Source organism: Lissotriton vulgaris, chromosome 2_1 (genome assembly GCF_964263255.1).
Source record: "Lissotriton vulgaris chromosome 2_1, aLisVul1.2, whole genome shotgun sequence".
NCBI classification, from domain to species: Eukaryota; Metazoa; Chordata; class Amphibia; order Caudata; family Salamandridae; genus Lissotriton; species Lissotriton vulgaris.
The window spans coordinates 1,735,694,860-1,735,716,509 of record NC_141687.1 but is presented as its reverse complement, the minus strand read 5'-3'; the positions used below and the strand labels follow the sequence as shown (position 1 = coordinate 1,735,716,509).

General features: G+C 44.0%; 1 protein-coding gene across 1 annotated transcript in view; it reads left to right on the top strand.

Moving 5' to 3' along the window:
* The window catches only part of LOC147733208 (mucin-5B-like), an 875,769-nt gene that overhangs the window by 594,866 nt on the left and 259,253 nt on the right, over positions 1–21,650 (top strand). The window contains exons 21-23 of the mRNA XM_086957740.1: positions 1,732–1,842; positions 15,134–15,310; positions 19,238–19,474. Of these exons, the coding sequence (XP_086813866.1) occupies positions 1,732–1,842; positions 15,134–15,310; positions 19,238–19,474 (525 nt within the window). The remainder of the gene's footprint in view (positions 1–1,731; positions 1,843–15,133; positions 15,311–19,237; positions 19,475–21,650) is intronic.

Here is a 21,650-nt window from a genome sequence, read left to right as displayed (position 1 = left end):
ACAAAAAAGTATATAATTTTACTTTTTGTTTCTCATTGCCCTACTATTTAATTAGGATGCTCTTTAAACAAAGTTCCAAATCGAGCATTCCTTACACAAAAGATTCCCCTATTTGGAGAGCAGTTAAGGCTATAAACTTCTGCCCTTATTGTTCCAACAATGCTCCTAAATTATTTTGTATGATTTTAGATTTTATGGGTGACTTCAATTATTCTGTTGTCGCGTTTCAACCCATCAACTTTCAGGCCTCATCAGGACTCGGGCATCAGAGTAACCACATTTTTTCACAAAAATCACTGATGGAAATCCATCCGGATAACCAACACCATCAATTATCTACCTTTTTGCAGTTTCTTAAATTACATCAGTTTCCTTCTTCTTACTGACCAGGAAATTGCTAATATATGGGGAAAAAAGAAAATTAAATCAGACGTTCCATCCGCGCTCAGAAAGTTCTCTGTGTCTGCCTTACTACGCTGGTCTCTACTCTCTGGAGTAAATCAACCGTCTCGCCACATCCATAGCGTGCATGTAGTTTTAAGGCACCTTCCCGCTAGGTCTTTGCTAACAGCACCAGGCAGTGAAAACTGTCCTATATAACTTGTAATACATGCTGTAATATTCCTGGGGTGTGCAGGAGGTGGTGTCACTGTTTAGTGCCGTGCGCTGCTTATTTGTGGAATGTATTCCTATATTCATTGTATGGTATGTATCACATGACCATGTGAATTAATGAAGAAAGAAAAAACTGAGAAACCATATTGGAGGACACCAAATCCTGGAAACAAACTTAAAGGAAACATTTAAAGGAAAGATCATTTTAAGGAAACACAATTAAACTAAAATTCAGTAAAATTTGCACTATATCTGCACCTGAATATATGTTAACATTGGAAAGCAGTAGCATACCTCATATCAAATCACAACTACAGAATTTTTTTTTCAGATTTTCTAAATATGCCACTTTTTATTACAATTATAAAAACCTTGGGGCCTCATTTACGAACTAATGATGCAGCGTGGTGCCGCAAGCTAATTTGCTAGGTCAAGTTGCTTCATTTTCAAATCACATCGATGCATCCTATTAACAACAATACAACACATTTGTGTGCTTACCCCTGTGCTGGATTACAATTGGCTGCCATGCCCCTCTGCAGGCACCCTTCCATCATGGTGTAAGGGTGGGGAAACAGCATTTACAGCGCTGGTAATACCACGCGGGTAGATAACAACGTGGACGTTACATCATCTGGTTTGTTACCACGCATGGCATTACATCGCAAGTCGTTTCAATGACTTGCGCTAGGTGGTGTGCAACACCAGGGAATGTGTTGGATTTGAAATCCAGCACATTCCCTGCTGTTGCACTAACTGGAGTAGGAATAGTAATTTATACTATTCTTAAGTCCAGCGCGCCAACTAGCGCAAGTCGTAGAAACTTCTTGCAATGTAAAGCCATGCGTGGTAACAAAGCAGATGATGTAACGTCCGCGTTGTAACCTACTGCGGGGTAATGGATGGCGTTGTAACGTATACATTGATAAGGGTGCCTGCTTTGCAGGGATGATTGTTTTAGTACAGGGAGGGACACCTTTTTGCACAACACCATTAATTGATGGCATTTTTCTATTTCTAAATGTGCTGCATAATATAATGTCATTATTTTGTGTTATTCATTCAACAGATACATTTCCGATTGCTGTTAAAGACTTTCTTTCTGATTTATTTTAGGACTTTTGCCCCAACAATCCAAATGGGGGCACCTTCCGTATCATAAGTGAGGTCACCAGCTGTGGCAGTACAACAGCCGTCTGCTCCATGAGGGTCAGAATTAAAATAGAGGTTAGTCTCCCCTGGGGTAAGGCCAGTGATATATTTGGCATTTTATGCACTCCTGTTCACAAAAAAAACATTGTAAAAGTTAAAGGGCAGTTTCTAGCCTTTTCCGCGCTGTTTGAATTATTTGAGTATGAACATCATAATAGCAATAAAAAGATAATCCTTGTTTCTTATATAGCTCTTAGTGTTTGGGTTTTGCCATCCCAAATTTGTAATTAACAATCTGTTGCTATTACACAAATGGTTGGAAGTGAATTTACCCAGTTCAAGTTGCCTGTTCCAGGGTATGAAAGTGTAAAATCTTCATATCATTTAATATGTCAGCGATGAGAATCATCTCACTGAGCCATCTGATAGAACATACAGAAGCCTGTTGCACATATTGAACGATGAGGTTGGGGGGAGGTAATAAGTGCAATGATGACCTGCTGCCTGTGTGAGTGAGGAATAAAAAATACTCTAGTGAGTGGGGCAATGGTAAATTAATGCCCTGTTACTTACCGTTAATCTTCATTAGTCCTGGTACAGTTGTCCTCATTCCATTAATGAAAAAGTGAGATTATACTATCTCACTAACAGAGAAAAAGAACGAAAGAATGCTGGCCCTACCCCTTGGAGTACAAATACGTTTCTATCCCAGCATTCCTCCTGAAATACCAAGCCAACAATGAAGGCCAACAAGTCCGGGAGAGATGGTAGTAATGAATCGGATGAGGACAACAGAACCAGGAGTAATGAAGATTAGCAGAAAGTAATAGGGCATTACCCCCAGGTCCCTCCTGTCCTCGTCCCATTCAGGAAAAAGTGAGAATACCCAAGCAACGACTGGCATTCATCATTAACAAACCACCAGGGCACACAATGACTGCAAAACCCAGTGATTTATTGAAATAAACATAACAAAAAACTCAGTTGCACACCGCTCGCAGTACGCCCGAACCGAATTTGGCATAATCCCCCAGCAAATTCTGGATTTGATAGGGGCACCAGAAAGAAAGTAAGCCTATATAATGACCTGCTTCAGCCAGCAAACAAATGGAAGAAGAAGAAGCCTTCCCCCCAAGAGAGGCCACCCCAAATAAGACAAACAGGGGATCCGACTTCCTAAAGGAATATGTACTATCAAGATAGACACACAAATCTCTGCAGACATCAAGTAAAGGCCAAGGAAGATCATCAGCAGACTCCTGATCTGCGCACAAAGCAGGCAACACCAATTCCTGGGAATGGTGGAACTGCGAAAAAACTTTGGTGACAAAGTTGAAGACCACACCATCGTATGAAAAAGACAAAAACATCTCCCTAGACACCAGAGCTGCCAACTCCCGAGGGTGGCGAGCCAAAGCAATGGCCACAAAAAAAAAACACCTTAAAAGTTACAAATTTGAGGTCCACCTCAGACAAAGGCTCAAATGGAGGAGCCCGAAGAGTAACCATGGGCAAACAACTATGCTACGCTTGCGTAGTTGGGATAGTGTGTGCTACTTCACGCAACGCGAATTGTACGTAGCACAGTGCAAAAACGCGTAGCTAGTTGGCATTTTTTGCTCACTCGCAGTCCTCAAAGTCAAGTTGGCGACCACGAGCAAGCAAAATGACATCCCAGCAAGACTTTTTCCGCGATCAGCAACATCAAGTTGGTGATCGCGAGCCTGGAAAACAAACCTCCCGGTGAGATTCTCAATGAGGGAAGGTCAAGTTTCTCATTGCGAGTAGTCGTGTATGCTAGCGACCACTCTCGTTGAGAAACTATCAGTCCGCGTTGAGAAAGCTGCCACTCTAGTAAAAATCTACTCAAGCTGCAGAAAACGACAGCTTGCACTGTGCAAGATGCCATTTTCAATGATTGCACAGTGCGGACAAGCATCTGGCACTGTGCAATCATCACGAACAGCGCACTACACAGTTCACGTAGCGCTATGCGTATCTTGTGTAGTGCAAAGTGTACTTTGCGTAGCTACACGTAGTGCTACTTAACGAACTACGCCTAGGGTTACACAAGAGCCTGTAACACTAGGGGAAGATACCAAAAAGGAAAGGATGGCTGCATCACAGGGTGGGATAAAGAGAAACTCCGCAACAAGTGAGAGACCAAATCCTCCACATCTGCAAAATTCTTCCAAGGGGAACGGAAAACCTTAATTGCGGCCCACTGAGCCCGCAAAGTGGAAACTGACAATTGCTTCTCAAAGCCCCTGAGAAACTGATGCACCTCCGTCAAAGAACAATCCAGAGGGGACAAATCCAGAGTCTGACACCAGCACTGGAAATACTTCAATGACGCCCAGAGGATTTTAAAGTAGAAGGATAACGAGACTGTTGCAGGTCTAAGGCTAAATGTTCGGGGAAACCCCTACGTCGCCACCTCTGCCTCTCAACTTCCAGATCGACAGCCACAGCTGCATGAGAGACAACATTGGAGACGCTGGGGAGATGAAAAACAAGGGAGAAACCAGGGACCCTGCACAGCCAACAGCTTCAGAGTGGGGAACCAAGACTGACGAGGCCAAAATGGAACCACTACCCCCACCTGCCGGGACTCTCGACTCAGGTTAGCCAAAAATCGGCGGATCTGTGCCAGAGGAGGACAAGAGCCCTCCTATTGAACTCGGGAGCCGAACTGGGGAAGTTGGGCATTGTGCTGGGAAGCAAAGAGGTTGAGATTGGTAAGGCTAAACATCTTGCACATAAGCCGAAAAGCCACTGGAGTCAGAGACAACTCCTGGGAGGCGGGGAGATACCTGCTGAGGGAATCCGCCACACCATTGTCCACACCCTGAATGTGAACAGCCGAGAGAGACAACAGATGCCCCTCCACCTAACAAAACAATGGAATCACAACAGCATTCAGAGAATTGGACATGGAGTCCCCTTGATGGTTCAGGTAGACCACCAACACCACGTTGTCCGAACGGACGGACCACCACATTGTGTCCCACAACTGCCAGTGGAAACCCATCACAGTACGTGACACCGCAGTCAACTCCCTCCAATTCAATGAACGCTGCCCCTCTTGAAGGGATCAACGACCCTGAAGAGACACAGACTCCAATGTCACCCCAACCCAAAAGCACTGGCATCTGTTCTCAGGACCACCAGAAGAGAGGACTGCAACTGCAGACCCCAAGAAAGATGGTCGGACACCGTTTACCAGTGCAGGGCAGGGAGAAGGGACAGAGACACCGAAACCTGAAGAACCAGATTGCATGACAAGATTCCAATGGGCCAACAAACACAACCACAGAGGCCTGAGATGAAACCGACCCCACGCCACTATAAACATTGTTGCAGACATGAAACCCAGAAGCCGTAACCAGAGAGAGACTGGAAAAGAGCCCCCCACCAAGAACCTCCAAGCAAGAATACCCAAGGTCACAGCCTGAGAAAGAGACAGGAGCAATCTGTTGAGATCGGTGCGAAAGCACGCCCCAATGAAAGTCAAGTCCTGCAGAGGCTGCAGTTGATATTTGGGAAGATTCAGAAGAAACCCATGATCTCGCAACACAGAACATACAACTTTCCAATCCGGCAACAACTGAACCTGAGAGGGAGCATGGATCAACCAAAGCTCCAGGTACGGGTAAATGAGGACCCCCGAAGATGTAAGGAAGTCACCAGATGATGCCACCACCTTGGTGAACACTCGCGGGGCTGACGTCAGGCCAAAAGGTAGAACCTGAAACTGAAAATGATGACCCTGAAGGTAAAACCTTTGTTACCGACGAGAGCTGGGGTGAACCGGGACGTGATAGTATATGACCTGGAGATCGAGGGTGCACAAGAAATGGCCCAGGAGCACCAACAGGATCATTCACGGAAGACTCTCCATCCGGAAGGGCAGATGAGCCACAAACTTGTTCAGAGCCTTCAAGTCAAGGACGAGTTGGAACCCCCCAGTTACTTTGGGAACCAGAAATATCAGGGAGTAAAACCCCTCCCGACTTCCAGAGACTGCTTTCATCGCTTGGCCTGACAGGATGGCCAAGGAGTTAGTAGAATACCTGAATCTGGAAGAGGCTCCAAAATTTTGATTTGATACCCCTGACAAATAATGTCCAGAGCCCACACGTCGGAACAGGACTGCAGCCATGCTGGTAGAAAGAACTGTAGCCGACCTCCTACCAAGAATCCGGGAGCCGGGGCCATATAGTCAGGGATGAGGTTTTGGGGGGTGTGGTGGGATTAGGCCTTCCTATCCCGACCCCAACCAGAAGAGAACTTCCTGCAGCCCCTGGAAAACTGCTGACGAGAAGGAGGATGAGAAAAAGACTTAGGTTTGGAAGAAGGAGTTGCAGCGGAGGACTGCTTAAAGGAAGAAGAGTGCATTTTCTCCTAAGCAATTTATGTATTTTGCCCTCCAATTCCTCCCCAGGCATCACAGCCCCCTGAAAAGGCAAGCGCAGGGTGCAAGCAGTCTGAGCAGAATCCGTCTTCCAATCCTTCAACACCAGATTGTGGCGGGCCGCCACATCTGCACCACTGGAAAGGGCTGAATCCATCACCACATCAATGGACACATCCCTGAGGAACTCGACCTGGTGCTCAATGAGCTCCAAAAGCCCAGTGCAGTCAGATGTATCATCCATCGACTTATACAGAGCCTTGATATCAGAGATCAAAGACTGAGCCATGGTAGTGCTATAAATACCAGCCCATAGAGCCAGATGAGACCCAGAGTACACCTACCAAAATGAAGCATCCACCCTTTTATCCACCAGATCTTTAATCAATGCATCCTCAGCCAAAGAAGTCCGACCCACAAGGATAGCCACGAAGGAATCAATCGAAATAGAATCCGGCAATTACGTGGACATGTCCTGAAGCTGATGAAGTTTAGCCATAAACTTTGGAAGCATAATACTGTCTGGTTCCTTCCATTCCCTTTTCAGAACCTCACAGATGTGGGGATGAACCAGCACATCTACTGCAGATGAACTCTGAAACTGATGCAGCAATGAACCACCAGACGTACTGAGCGCTTCATTATCCGGAAAACCCATGTTGGTTTTGGCATGTTTAAGCAAATCAGGTAACATATCCATGTCAATATATTTGCCTTTATATTCTGCACTCCCTATCCAATCTTCCTCTTAATCAGAAGACTGAGAGGTATGAACGGGAACAGGACCCTTGGAATGAGGCCTCCTACATCTCACACAGTGGTTCCTTTATCAATCTCTTGATCTGTGTATCATCCCCCTCCCTGCGATGTTTAGACTGCGCCTTAGAAGTGTAGGAAGAAGAGTCTGAAGATGAAGAAAAGGAGTGCTCCACATGCCTGCGCTTCCTGGAATGCTTCCCCATGCCAACACTAGGAAACCTGGTGTGGACACACCAACCGGCCACAATCCCTGCAAAGTTATGAAAGTGCCTGGGTCAGAGGGAAGAGTGGCTGTAGGAACACCAAAACATCTATATAAGAAACACCAGGACCACCCTTGCCAAATGTAAAACAAGATCAGCTCTCGCCGGTTTCAGCAGGCAGCCACCAGCAGTTCCGGTTCGCGGGGGCACCAATCCAGCCCAACCCACCCGATCCAAAGGATAACCAGAGACTGAATCACGTATCCAGCTCAGGATTTGTTGTGGATGCCCCTAGACGGTCATCAGGCTCCACAATTAGAAAAGACCTGCATTGGCTTCCTGTGCAGGCCAGGATAAACTTTAAGGTCTTATGCTTCACCCATCGTGCTCTGTATGGGTCTGGAGCCGAAGATATTAGATCCCTTGTGTCCTTAAATGCTCTGGGCAGGGTTCTTCGCTCTGCCAATAAAAACCTTCTGTCTGTTCCCCGAATTTCCAAGGCCAGATGGGGAGGGAGGGTTTTTTTCTCCCTTGCCCCCAGACTATTGGACATGCCTCCTGCTGAGCTCAAGGGCCAAGCATCCCTTGTGCTCCTCCGCAAAGCCTTAAAGACCTGGCTCTACACAGTAGCCTATCTGTAGTCGGCACACGTTTTTAAATCTCAAACAGCTGTACCATCCTGGATGCGCCTTGATGCCCTTGGGCTAAGTTGCGCTACATAAATACTCACTCACTCAGGAATCAGTAATCACTGCACCAAACATCATCAAGCAACTGCTATGCGGTACTTACTTTTATGCCGGAGTTCATAGGCAGACTCTATGCCGTATGGCACACCATCCCCTGACATCCTGGACTGCCTTCCCGCCGGAAGACAGGCAGTGAGACCCAGAAGAAAAAGGTAACCCAGGGACCATCACCTTGCAAGAACCTCCACACCTCCTGGCATGCCCAGCAACCTGGGAGACGTTGTCCTGAATTCTCCCTCATCCACCAAAATTAACAACCAGGAGTGAATCCACCAGTCTCCTTCCAAGCCTGGCAGGGAAGATGACGGGAACATGCCGCAATGCCCCCACAGCCCGGCACTGGAGCATGTAAATATCAAGAAGCACCTTGTCCCATTCTGTCAGAAGACAGAAAACAAGAACAGGAGGAATAATTGGATAGGTACATATTTGTACTCCCAATGGGAGGGGGTGGAGTGGGGCCCTCATTCATTTGTTCTTTTTTTCTGTTGGTGAGATAGTATTATCTCACATTTTCTTGAATGAGACCAGGGCAGAGGGACCTGGGGGAATTTCACATGTACTATGAAACCCTGTCTCTGTGGTGTGGTCCAAATGCAGGGTAAATCTCACCCCTGCAGTCTGAGGCACATATATTAAAAGCGTGCACCTTGTGACCCCTGACGATGTCACAGATGATCCCTTGGCCACCTCTGAGCTCTGCAACAGCCTCACACGTGTTGCTAAGAGGCTACGGTAAGGGAAAGCAGTGGGACCTACAGAATGCAAATAGGATTGACAGAACGAAAACTGGGCTCTCAGAGTCACATTTTGTAACTCCAACTGCGATCATGATCCCTAAAATCAGGGGTAGAAAGTGACAGACCAAGAGTACAAATAACCTAGCCGGTCACTGCCCATAAATGACGTCCATGGTTGCAATTGAACAATTTTCTAGGAAGATCCTTCAAAATACGCCAACACAGCCTATAAAAACGTAGGCAAGCCAATAGTTCTGACTGTAGTGCAATAACGCATTCTATCAGAGACATTGCACTTGTTCATGTGTGTAAACACATGCATTCTTACGTGCTAATTAAAGTAGCACCTCCTAGCGTTTAGGTCCAATATAAGCAACATAAGGGAAGTCTTTAAATTACTGTGCCACGACAGTGTGAACTGCGACAGGATTAGAGGCTACTTTGATGCATCACAGCAGGGATAGGTTTCATCCTTTTGTTGTCCTTTAAATATGTACCTTTGAGCTGGCTAACAATAAACACTCCCTGTCAGTTAATAGAGCCATGGGACATTCTCATGGGTGAATTTGCACACAAGGATTGTACTTGTGATATTAGCATTAAGTGATGCTGTTCTATCACTCTGCTGAAAGTCCGGTTCCCAGAAATGTATCCATCTTTTGACCAGAAAAAAACAAAAGCCCACCCTGAAGTTGAAAGCCCCTAAAAAGCAAAGTAGCAAAAACAGGGGCATATTTACAAGGAAATGGCAGCGCAAAGTGCTACAGCAAATTTCAACGCACTGCGCTATGCCATTTTCCCTACTGCTGGCGCTAAAAATAGCTGCCTAGCACCAACACAGACACCCTTAGTGCAAGGGTGCCTGTATTGTAGGGAATGATTTTTTATGAGCAGGAAGGTTTACCTTCCTGTACATAAACAATCAATAATGGTGATCTGTTACTGCTATGTCTGTAGCATTTTGAAGTACACTTAGAAGTTGAAAATCATCATTATTTAATGATTGTTTATGAGCAGGAAGGGGTACCAACCTGCACATAAACAACCATTACTTGTGTTTTGCTCTTTCTGTGTGTGCTGCAGCACACATAGAAAAAGCAACAAGCATTACAAATGCAATAGGTCTCACCTTTAATTAAGTTTAAGCCATTTGCTTTGCAATACAATACCATTAGCAAATGGCTTTAACTTAATGTAAGAACAGTAAACTGTGCGTATATACAATGCACCACACTGCAAAGTACTGGAAAAATGAGAAGCTTGCAGCAGTACCGGGGTGAAAGTATGCATGTTTGGATGCATGAAGTATATATTAAATAAAAAATAAATAAGAGATGCCGAACACATAGGCACGGGAGTGTAGGGCAGGCAGCAATACACAGAGGGCTTTAAAAGAGGGCCATGTGGGGAGACAGCGATATTCAGCCAAATGTAAGCAGGAGGGCAATAAAGCGAGAAACCAATTGGGGGCAGGGGGGCAAGGAAACATGAGTGAATCCCTGAGGTGAGCGGCAGAGAGAGGCACCAATTTGTGTTGTGAGTGCAAAGCTTGCAGCAGTACCGGGGTGAAAGCATGCGTGTTTGGATGCAGGAAGTAAATACTACATTAAAAACAATTAAAGAGATGCAGAACACATAGGCACGGTAGTGTAGGGTAGGCAAGCAGCAATACACAGAGGGCTGGAAAGAGGGCTATGTGGGGAGACAGCGATATTTAGCCAAATGTAAGCGGAAGGGCAATAAAGCGAAAAACCAATTGGTGGGGCAAGGAAACGCGCTACCAACCATGGTCAAATGAAGCAAATATATGTTGACGAACAAGCGTGCATGCAAACACTATGGGCTTAAACAAAGGGCCCATGAACAAGTGTACATGCAAACAGTATAGTCCTTAATAAAGGAGCCAGTTAACAGTACACAACTATATTTAATTTGTCAGTTACGCTAAATTCGCCAGTGCATTTGTGCTCATTACTGTTTATTTTTGTAAGGAGATGTGTTGAAGTATATATATGGCTCAGTACTTTAGCAGAGTGTTAATAAACCTTTTTACACACGAATGCACATGCTACCTTCTGGGATTTTTGGGCCGCTGTGATGGTGAAACATGAAAGAGAGCATGTATTTGAAAGGCACGTGGTCTTTAAATTAAAATAATTCAATAAATTAAATTAAATCAGCCTGACTCCAAAAGTACGAACACTACCTTCTGAAGAAAATTAAAAAATGAGCGCTTGGTTCAGTTACATCCTAGCTAGCAGTGCTAGTGGGCAGAGAAGCGCCTTTGTTGAACCCAAGTTTGTGTGAGGATACTACTTAGCGCTCTGATCACATCAGAGCTTTACAAGACAAACATGCGCCTTAAGGTCATTAGGGTAATTTATGGTAAACACAAAGGTTGCCTCTTCGACCCAGAAATGGGGTGGCCTGAATGCAGGCAACTGTATTGGGAGTAAGGCACAGTGACACCTGAAGTCAGAGGAGCAAAGTCGTTGTTTTCCTTGTGTGCCGAGGAGGAACAAGAGGAAAATCAGAGTCGTAGTGAAAAGTAAGAGAGCCTTTCTCGAAAAACGGGCACCGCAAACGCATTGAAAGTGCAGTGTGCCACACGTGAGTGAGGAATAAAAATACTGTAATTGCAATAAGTTTCAAGTTTTGTGTCCTTTGTGTGTGGGGTGTGTCTGTCTGCAGTGAGTGTGCTTTGTCTCTCTTTTGTCTGCTCTGTCTTGGCTCCTTTGCGGTGTGAGTCTGGATGGATCCCTTTTCTCCGATACCTATGTGTGTCTGTCGTGTGTGTGCATGTCTGTTTTGTCTGCTGGGTGGTTGCTGTATGCATGTGTCTGGTCTCTTTTGTGTATCTCTCCTGCGTGTGTCTGTCGGCTGTGTGGGTGTGTGTGTCTGCTATATGCCTGTGGTGGTGGGGGTGTCTATTGGTTGCATGTGGTGCGATAATCTGTCTGTGCCTGTGGTGTGTGCGGTTTGTCTGGGGATCTTAGGCCGTGCGACAATGCGTACCCAGGCCAAGTAGCTCGGACCCCCGCTCTACTGCCTCCTCACCACTGGGCACACAGATCCCTTGGTCGCTCCAATGGACACAGACTCTATCCGGGATAAGGTCCACAGCAGGCAAGAATTACTCCGAAGATCTCAAGTTGGGAGGGCAGCGGCGTCCGAATCTCGCAGCTTCAACCCTCTGCGAAATGGCGGCCGGAGGCCCCAGACAGAGGCTGGTGCGCAGCAGCTTGTTGCACCACAACCAGAGAAAGCGGAGCTCCCAAACTTTCCACAAATGCTCCCTACTGTCTCAGACGCTCGAACCTTTGTTTTACAGGCAACCAGGTGACTCGGGGGTGCAGATTATTGAAGGATTTTTTAGGCGAGTGCTCTGTCTGGGACCTCCGGCCGCAGGAAGCTGTGTTTAGAAATGAATCACCGTATTAAGGCTGCAAAAGTGAAAGAGGCTACTGCCTCAGCCCTGTCCTCCCTGTGACCCTGTGCTACAGGCAGCTGGTGACATAAACTGATAAAAAAACACGCCAGTAAGATAAGAAACCTTTCACGATGCACGGAAGGCAGACAAGCCCGTCAAAGTGGGCCGTCTGAAAAAGGCAAAAGTATACGTCATAAAAAGCTCTTTTCAAATGGCTGGCCACCATTTAGCATAAACAGTGACGCCAGCCAATGGAAAAGAGGGGCGGGGCTTAAAGCCCTTTACTGAAGTTACTCAAAGTCATTAAATCTCGCCGAGCGAGCTGCGCATTTGCGCAGCCACGCTAACCGAGACCCTAAAAACTAGTAGAAATAAAAGTGTTTCTCCTCGTTGAGTCTTTCTAACACCTGCTGTTGCATGGCATTAGTTTTGGTGCTGTCTTAGATTTTCAAGTCCTTGTAAATCTTGGGTAGAGTCAAAATGCAATGGGTGTTGGACCCATTCCCATAACCAGTCAGGCATTGTCTTCGCTGCCTTGAAGGATTATCTTTTTTATTGCAAGCTATTACTTCATGGGCACTAGTCTGGAAAACGTCTTATTTACAGGTGATTTGTTATGCATATCTGCTCTTGCATTTTGCCCACGCAATGTTATGCAGCCCATTGCAAGAGTGTGGACTAGCACATTAGTAGTAAGAGGTGGTTAGTCACTTTTTAAACGTCTTGGCTTATAGTAGAATTGATGTGAGTAGAATTATACATTTGAGGTTTAAGGTCACCATTTCAAGAAACATTTTGGGGCCCATTAGGATGTTGGGCGGATTGCCCCCGCCAGGCTGGCGGTAGCCACCGCCCGCCTGGCAGGGGCAATCCGTCCGACATCCGCAACTGAATTCCCCCGCCATATTAGTATGGCGGGGGGACCGCGGCGGACGGAAAGACAGTCCGCCTCGATTCCGCCCCGGTCGCCTTGCAGCCGGGGTTGGAAAGGATTAATATGGCGGCGGTGTCTAATAGACACCGCAAGCCATATTAGTATGGGCCAAAAGAGATGCCTTATCCTTGGCACGATGCCGCCACGGAAAGGCATGAGATCTTCACTCTGGGGGCCCCCTGTGGGCCCCCAGAGTGAAGGAGGGGTGGGGGGTGCACACAGGTGTACCTGTGGTACCTCCCAGCAGTTGCATACACGAAGCAGCAGGCACCGCGCGGTGCCTGCCGCTTCGTGTATGCAAATGCATGCATACATTTTAACATTGCGGCGGGCGGTGCAGTGAGCACCACCCACCACAATATTAAAAATGAGTGATGCACCTGCCACTGTGGCGGGCGCATCCTAATGCATACATCGGGACCCCCTCCCTTAAGGCGGGCGGTCCCTTTTACCGATGGGATGGCGGGCGGTCACAGTCAGCCTGTCATCCTAATGGGGGCCTTAGTATTCATGTTCATTATGCATAGTTAGTGTTATATTTGTGCTTGCTTTTTGAGCTTGGCTTCATATAAAAACATTCAAACATGGTAATAATTGCTATTATTATAAATTGGACCTTAGCACTAGTGCAGTATTACTTCACTCGATTCTACCGATGCTGCGGGGATTGCTATTTCAGGTGTACAATCATAACATTACTCACAATGTTTAGTGCGCATTTTTCTTGCAATTTGCTTTTGCATAATTATGCAAAATTCTTAAGCAAACATGCTCAATTACCCAAAATGGTACTTAGTGCTATATTTTGGATGCACATATAGCCATTTTAGACATAAGGCCACATTTTGTGCTAAAAAAATAGATTTAAAAAACTCGAAATGCCACGAACAACAGCCTCTCCTGTTATGGTTGTTCACGTTGTACTTGTGCACTTGCATCAGAGGGTATATTGACATCGTTATGTGAATGTTGTGCAACAAGGATAACTCTTAAATCATGAGATTTTGCCTATGTAATGGAAACTTTGTCCAGGCCTACTCACAGTTCTCTATACACGGATGTGAAATGGGTAATAACATTTAGAAATTGATGTCCCAAAATCTTCATGACATTTCAGAATACTTCACTTTTTTGCAAGCACACATTTTAGCTGGTTTGTCAACTTGGAATTCAGCACAGTCTCACCCATGGTAGTATGGTGATGTGGCATGCGATTTTACGGTTGATTCATAATGCTAATTTGCGCAGCTGTTGTCACTCAAGTAGGGATCGAGACCTTCCTTGTAATTATGTTTAGGCCACTGACTACCGCTTCCGTAGACTATCATTGGGCGCTTAATGTTATTTTGCCTATTTCTACTAAAAACTTTAAAAAAAACTCTTTGATTTCCAATACTGGACTTTTGCTGTGTTATTGTCATTTTATTTATTAAATCATTCTCTCTTTTTATAATTAAGAGTGGAATTTTAATTGAGTTGTATTTTCGACGTTTTATTTATTTTGTTACTTTGAAATGCTGTACACATTTTCTTTTAGTTATGCCTGTCCTTTCTATGCCTTAGCCAACAGATGTTGGGCTCAGGTTTAAATGACCAAAACGTTTCATTGGGCCTAATAAGTTAGTGACTTTATTTCTTGTGGTGGATTGGCATCCACCCAATTTAATAATTCCCTTTCAAATTATACGTTTTTTGTGTAAACCTGTACTATTATGTGTTCGCCAGTGCTTAATTGGTAGATAAATAAGTACCAGGGGCCTCGTCGGGAGGCCACTGCAGCTTGAACCACCCATTTCCGCCCTGTCTATGACAGTAACAACCATCACACTCCTACAAGTTTGACATTTTAGACTTTTTCAGCCCCCGAAAACTATAAGAACAGGTTGAACAGCAGGAATTAGTCATTTTAAAGTATACTGAATTAATAAACAGCTGTTGTTGTGCAGATCTCTAAATTAAAAAAGAGGCAAACATGTGGCAGACTGTCATAAGTGCTGGTGCTGACAATTAAGTCCCAGTGCTGAGGACCGGAAACCACGGGTTCAAATTTAGCACAGGACTGTTCGCACAATAAAGCCTGACCTATATGCATTGTCAATGATTGTGCCTCATGAGAGTCGATGATTTCTCCTTCTAGACAACTGAAATTCGTCTTCGGGAAGGCGGGATTCAAATGGTGCGTCAGAATTCAGCTGTCCTGCCATTTCAGCTGTCTATCAGGGGCTTCTATTTAGTGATCACACTGTCCAACGGAGTCACTGTCATGTGGGATCAGAGGACAACCCTGCAAGTGAAGCTGGAAGCCTCCTTCATGGTAAGTATAATGAAACATGTTTAAAGTCATCAATCATAGGTTCTGGAGCCAGCACCATGTGTATGTCAATCTGCAGTTGAGTTAGAAAACATGGCTCGCCTCGAGGTTCTGTGGTTTATAGAGGTGTGGGGAGATTGCTCCTATGTTCCTGTGAATACTCGAGGAGGATGTGGACCTGGGAATACTTCTTCTAATTTGCTTCATTTTTTTCAGCTTTTTTCGGTACACATTTTCATGGAGCTCCATATGTACTGGCACTGTAAGATGTTGTGTGACTATCGCTTTTATTGCTCAATTAGAGAGGAACTTTACTGGCTGATACACAACATGCAAAAGAATAGCATTGGATACAACAGATGGGCTTCAATCAATTTCTTCTAATGAAAAATAATTGTTAACAATCGTACCGGGAAAGATGTTTAGATACGTTTTCAACAATAACGTAGTCCCCATGCTAACATATAATATTGCTATTTACATTACAGTAGAACTTGTATGCTGTGCTTATCCATTTAGGATTTTGTATAAGTACATTTGACTAAATTTGAAGGAGGCATTACATAAAACAACTAGGAGCACTAGCGAAGTTTATCAAAGCAGAGTAGAATACAAACAGGCTGTGAAGAGGATGAAACTACAGAGGAGACCACCTGGGATTCCCTACAGGAGGCAAGTGCTAGTAATTATGATAGAGCTTTTTGGAGGGTAATCAATTCCTCACCATGGAGTACAGATGAGGCTCCTAGGATCGAGCTAGCAATACTGGAGGAAGAATGGATTAAGCATTTTGCCAGTATCTATTCTGTCCCTGCCACAATAAATACAGGGGAAGAGGAACACACTGAAAATGTGAATGTAACCACTTTTAAAAATGCCCCCATTGCTCCTTTTCCCTTGGAGGAAGTCAGTAAAGTAATCCAAGCAAGTAAAAGTAGCAAAGCACCAAGACCAGACACAATCCCAGTAGATTTGTACAAAGATAATATCACCTTGTGGGGACCCTTGCTGACCCTAATATTGATGGTCAGCTGCACTGCAGGCTTTCTGCCATCGTCGGGAGAATCAATCATTGTAACTATTTACAACAGGGTTAGATTGGCTAAACCAAGCGTTTTATAGGCCAATCTCTTTGATTGACTCCCTAGCAAAGATAGCGGAATGTATAATCTTGGAGAGATTACAGCATTGGGCAGAACTACACGGTAAATTGTCAGACTTGCAATACGCCTTTCGTCCCAGGATTGGGACGGTAGAACAGAGTTTAAACTTAAATATATTAATTGGGAAATTAAAAAGGGGAAGATGTACCTAGCCTTTGTCGATCTCTTGTCAGTCTTTGATTGTGCAATACACGCTAAGCTTTGGTCAAAACTGAAAGACATAGGAGTGGTAATTCCAATTATTAGTTTCTTGAGAGACTTATACTCCTTGTGTAGAGCCAAGGTCAGATACAGCCCCAAAGGAGAATACACTGAAGGTGTTCGGTGTGGAGAGATGGTTGAGACAGGGGTGCATCCTGGCCCCTTTCCTGTTTTCATTATTCATAAATGGTGTGGGTTAGGAGCTTTTGGCAGTCTCAAAAGATCTCCCACAAATAAGTACACGCCCCGTCCCCGCCCTCCTCTATGCTGACTACGCAGTTCTCATGGCTCGCACCCAATTGGCCTTGCAGTCACTGCTCACCAACTTTGTCGTATACATGAAGGAACTGGGACACCAAGTTAACCAATCAAAAACCTTTATTATGAAGTGTGGGAAGAATAACATGAAATGTAGAGAAATAACGACAAAGATGGTTTATGGAACAAGGCTATCGACAGGAGAAAGAAAGTATTTAGCAAGGCCTGTTGGCCTCTCAGAAGATTTGTAAGACGGCTGGGCTCCAACCCACCTGAGATGATAATGAAGATATACAAAGCGAAATGTCGTATCACAGTACTCTACGGGGGCATATGGGTACATAAGCAATGTGCAGAGGTGCAATTAATAGAAAATTAATTCTTTAGATACCTTCTAGAAACCCCTAAAAGTAAATCAGTATACATATCCCAAACTGAACTTGGTGCCCCTTTTATAACAGACATGATTAAATTAGAACCAATTCTGCTGTGGCTTAAAATCTGGATCTCTGAATACACAAACTTCAATCAAGCAATAATAGGTGATTGTCTTAAATCAACTTCATATTCTCGTATTGCATGGCTGGCTGATGTCCAGCTTTTTCTTTTTTTTACGTGGCCCATCCCGAATACTTTGAGAAACCGGAACTGTTAGCTACCATCAGTGGAAAAAACGTTGAAAGGGAAAGGTATGCCGCATTTGGAGAATCCCAAACTGATTATTGAACTCCCTAAATCCAGTGTTTTAAAAAATCTATTGATTTTAACTACTTTTAATATGCAGTCTTATCTTAAAACTGTTTTAAATGGATTTGTTTAAGACTGGATATATTCCATCGACTAACAAGTTTTCCTACTACTAATGATTGGTCCACAAAACAGACAAATTGTCCCTGTGATGACAGGATGCCCCAGAACACTATGCATTGGTTCTCTTTTCCAAAGTCTACAGAAAATATAGGAAACGGTATGTCTTTCCGATTGGATAATCATGCTTTACACAATGTCGTCCTGCATAATTGTTTTTGCAATCATTGTCAACGTTAGAGATTTGTTGCGGAATGTCATCATTTTTGTGGGCTGCTTTTTATGCTAGGAAGAATAGGTCATTAGCTACCATCTAGAGTCGACCATAATAAAAAGAGTAAATACTTGAGGGGCACAGGAAGTACAAGCCATGGGAGTAAGAGAATTTGGAAATTAATATGAAAAACATTGTACCACTGCCTTTTAATAACTGTAAGAATGCATTTAAAAAATGTTTAATGAAAAACTGCAGCTATATGTTTTAACACTTTGAGCTTATATTTGTATTGTACTTTACTGTATTTTATCAGATGTAATGAAGTGAAATTGATGTACGTTTTCTTTTTGTGTAACTGCTTTTATGGATGTTTTTATGACTCCGAATAAAGCTATATATGAAATGATATGACTAACCTTTTTTTTAGGGATATTTTTAACCTTATTTTCCTTCCACAAAAATGTAAGGAATATGGTACATGTTGGGGGAGGTGCACAATGCCAGTGAGGGGCACTTTCTGTCCCTCTCCTGAAGCTCTCACCTGTAGATGTTCTCTAAGCCAAGATGGTTGATGCTAGCCATTCTCCTCTGATGCATGCCATGGACTCCCAGATGTTGCCTGTTCAATGAAAGAATAGAAAGCAGCTGCGGTCGTATTCACTTTCGCTTTAATTTGTTTCATTTTAATGCAAGGTCGGTCGTCCCGCGGTGATGCATTTTCGAGGTCAATTCACTCAACAGAAATAACAAAATGTGGCCACTAGATACTAAATTCTGCTGCTTTTCTCACTTAGGAGACTAATGGCCTAATGAGTCCAGGAGCTGTGCTATTATATGTCGCTTCAGTGGTCCCTTGAGGAAAGTAGTCCGCTGGAGGGTACTGCGACGGAGGCTGCATTACTGTTGCCTGTATTTGTGCCTGCTGTGTGCATCTGCTCACAAGGTGAAAGACAAGCCATGTACAGGAAACAGGTGACAACAGAAATGACGAGGGTGTAGGGTTCAAACTACCTTTTCCAGAATCTGAGGTTCACTGGAGAGTTGATGTCTGAGGTTCCACACAGAAAAAAAATAAGAAGACATTAAAGGAAAATGCAAATCATTGCAGTGTGACTAAATGAGAAGCAATCGTTTTTATGAATGTATTAATCTGTTAGCAAGGCGTACTCTACTGTTCCCTGCCTACTCTCCACGTTCCCACTTCCTTCAAATGTTAATCAAAATGCCACACCCACGTGCTAAATACTTTTCCTTCTCATTGCAAAAAATCTTACTTTCTTCCAGGGCATCGTCTGTGGTCTTTGTGGCAACTTCGACGGCAGTGCTAGCAATGACTTCACAACACTTGGCCAGTCATTGGAGTCTAATGCCCAAAACTTTGGCAACAGCTGGAAGGTTTTGAACAGCTGTCCGAATGCGGTGGTGTCCAGTCCCTGCTCCAGTAACCCATACAGAGAGGTGTGGGCTCAGCGCCACTGCTCCATCATAAGGAGCGACATCTTCCAAGCCTGCCACGTGATGGTGAGTGCATGGGCTTCCGTTTTGGCTCGGGAAGACAGAAATTGGCGACAGTAAAAGGTTCTCTTGGGCTAGGAGCTGTATCTTACTGACCTCGTGGATACCCAAGGCTTGGGTCTGGCCGAAATGAGAACTTGGAACCCAGCCTATTTGACATAATTGCTTCAGACATAGCTTAAGCAAAGTAAATTGGGTTTGTTTTCTCAGTCAGTAATATTAGTTAAATGTGTACTGTATTCTAGCATTAGGTTATAAAGGTCCAACAATTGTGCTGCATCCAGGACTCTGCTAGCACTTCAGCTGAAGCGGCTTTGTTTTGAATCTGCCTGCCGATGTGCTGTTTACTGTTGTTGCTTTGAAGTCCCTAGCACTGTACAACCCTTCCATGTTGGACTCACTTGATCTGAGTTTAAATGAACCATAAATGTGTATAAAAATAAGAGAATACATTTTTAATTTCTAGCCTGCAGTGAATGGCGGCATTAGGAGCTGAAGGAGTACACTGTAATCTCATTTAAGTATTAATAAATATGCAGACTATTAGATCACGAGGCGCAGGGAGGGCAGGGCCAGGGGGTACTGCTCTTCAAACTTTTCTTTGGTTTCAGAAGAGCTCCTGACAATTTTCCTGATATTTGTGATTTGACTTTCACTTGTATGTCTCCGTGTAAGGTTGGTAGGCTTCAAGTGCATGTGATTAATTTCTACCTCTATGCATTGGTTGAGCAAGCAGTGGGTCCGAGGAATACGCTTGCACAAGATTCCTTCTTCACAGTATCTTCTACTGGCATTTTTAGCTTTATGCCATAGCATTTCTACCATTAGCGAATTACTTAGTTTAATATTGAGCTTAGTATGCTAGAAGATTACTGTAAATAATAGGCAAGAACATTTAGCACTTTGAGAGTAGTTGAATTTAGGTAATTCGACATGTCTTGGGGTCAGGCTCCACACATTTAGACGGATGGTGTTCAGAATGCCAAGTACAAACAATCAACAGTTACATGCAGGTAAAACATAGGCAAGCATGCTTTAATTCATACTCTAAATTGCACGCCTAATGCACTTAATCTCCTTCATTACGTCTCTGCAAATCGGCGATACCTCATTTCATACACCACACCCTCAAATTCTTTGAAACAATTGCCCTGCAACCTTGCAATACCTAATCTCCACTAGCCTATCTATTCACCCAACCAACCTTTTGCAAGAATTCACATAGCCCCCACTAATGATCACAACTAACTCCTGTTGAAATAATCTACCAAGAAGGAACTGAAGCAGACACATGGAATACATTCCTTGGGAGCAGACGATGTATCGCTATAACCAACAATAACCAGTAACGACCGGATAAACCACTAACTTTGGGTTCCAGAGAAGTGTGCGACTTGCTACTTGCTGTAAAGCACTTCAATGCCTCGTTATGGGTAGTGAGCACTACATCAATCCAGTTACACTGCAATGCAATACAATGATGTACTTAGCACATCAGGCATTTACATTTGTGAGTATGTACTCCGTGCTTAATCTGTGTGAGTGTTTACAGGTAGTGAACACTAGCAGTCATTTTTTGGGAATTGAGTTGTTTTTCAGCGTCAAAAAGAAGGAGAGATAGAAAGTGAGAAAAGAATAGCATGAGAAAGCAATGACAATAGCAAAGACAGAAAGAGGGGATGAAAAATAACCCATAAAATTCAGATAAAATGCAGAGGAAGTGTAGGGTGGTGGAAGAAAGAAACATGAGGTGAAGCAAAAATAGTCAGCCTTGGTTATGGCAATCCCACCTTTCAGCAATGTTGGTGGCGGGGTCATAAGAAAAACTTTGGGCCCCTCTTTTTTTTTTACCAAGTAAGCATTTTGTACTCCTTGCACCTTGGCTCTTTAACACTAGTGCAATATTAATTGTGAACTCGTAGCAGAAAGCCACCGAGACATCTGAATATAATTTTAAGAGGCATTTGTTCTCACTAAAATGCGTAGCACTTAAAGATTTGGCAGTGGGCCATGGGATATCAGAAAAAAGTGTAAAATCTTAACTTATGTTATAGTAATTCGCGTCTCCAAGACTTGCCTTATGTCGTTAAATCGAGAAGTTGCACAAATGTATTTTAATATAAATCTTTTCTCATTCATACATGTCCTCCAATTGATTTCCCCATATATGTGGTGGATTTTC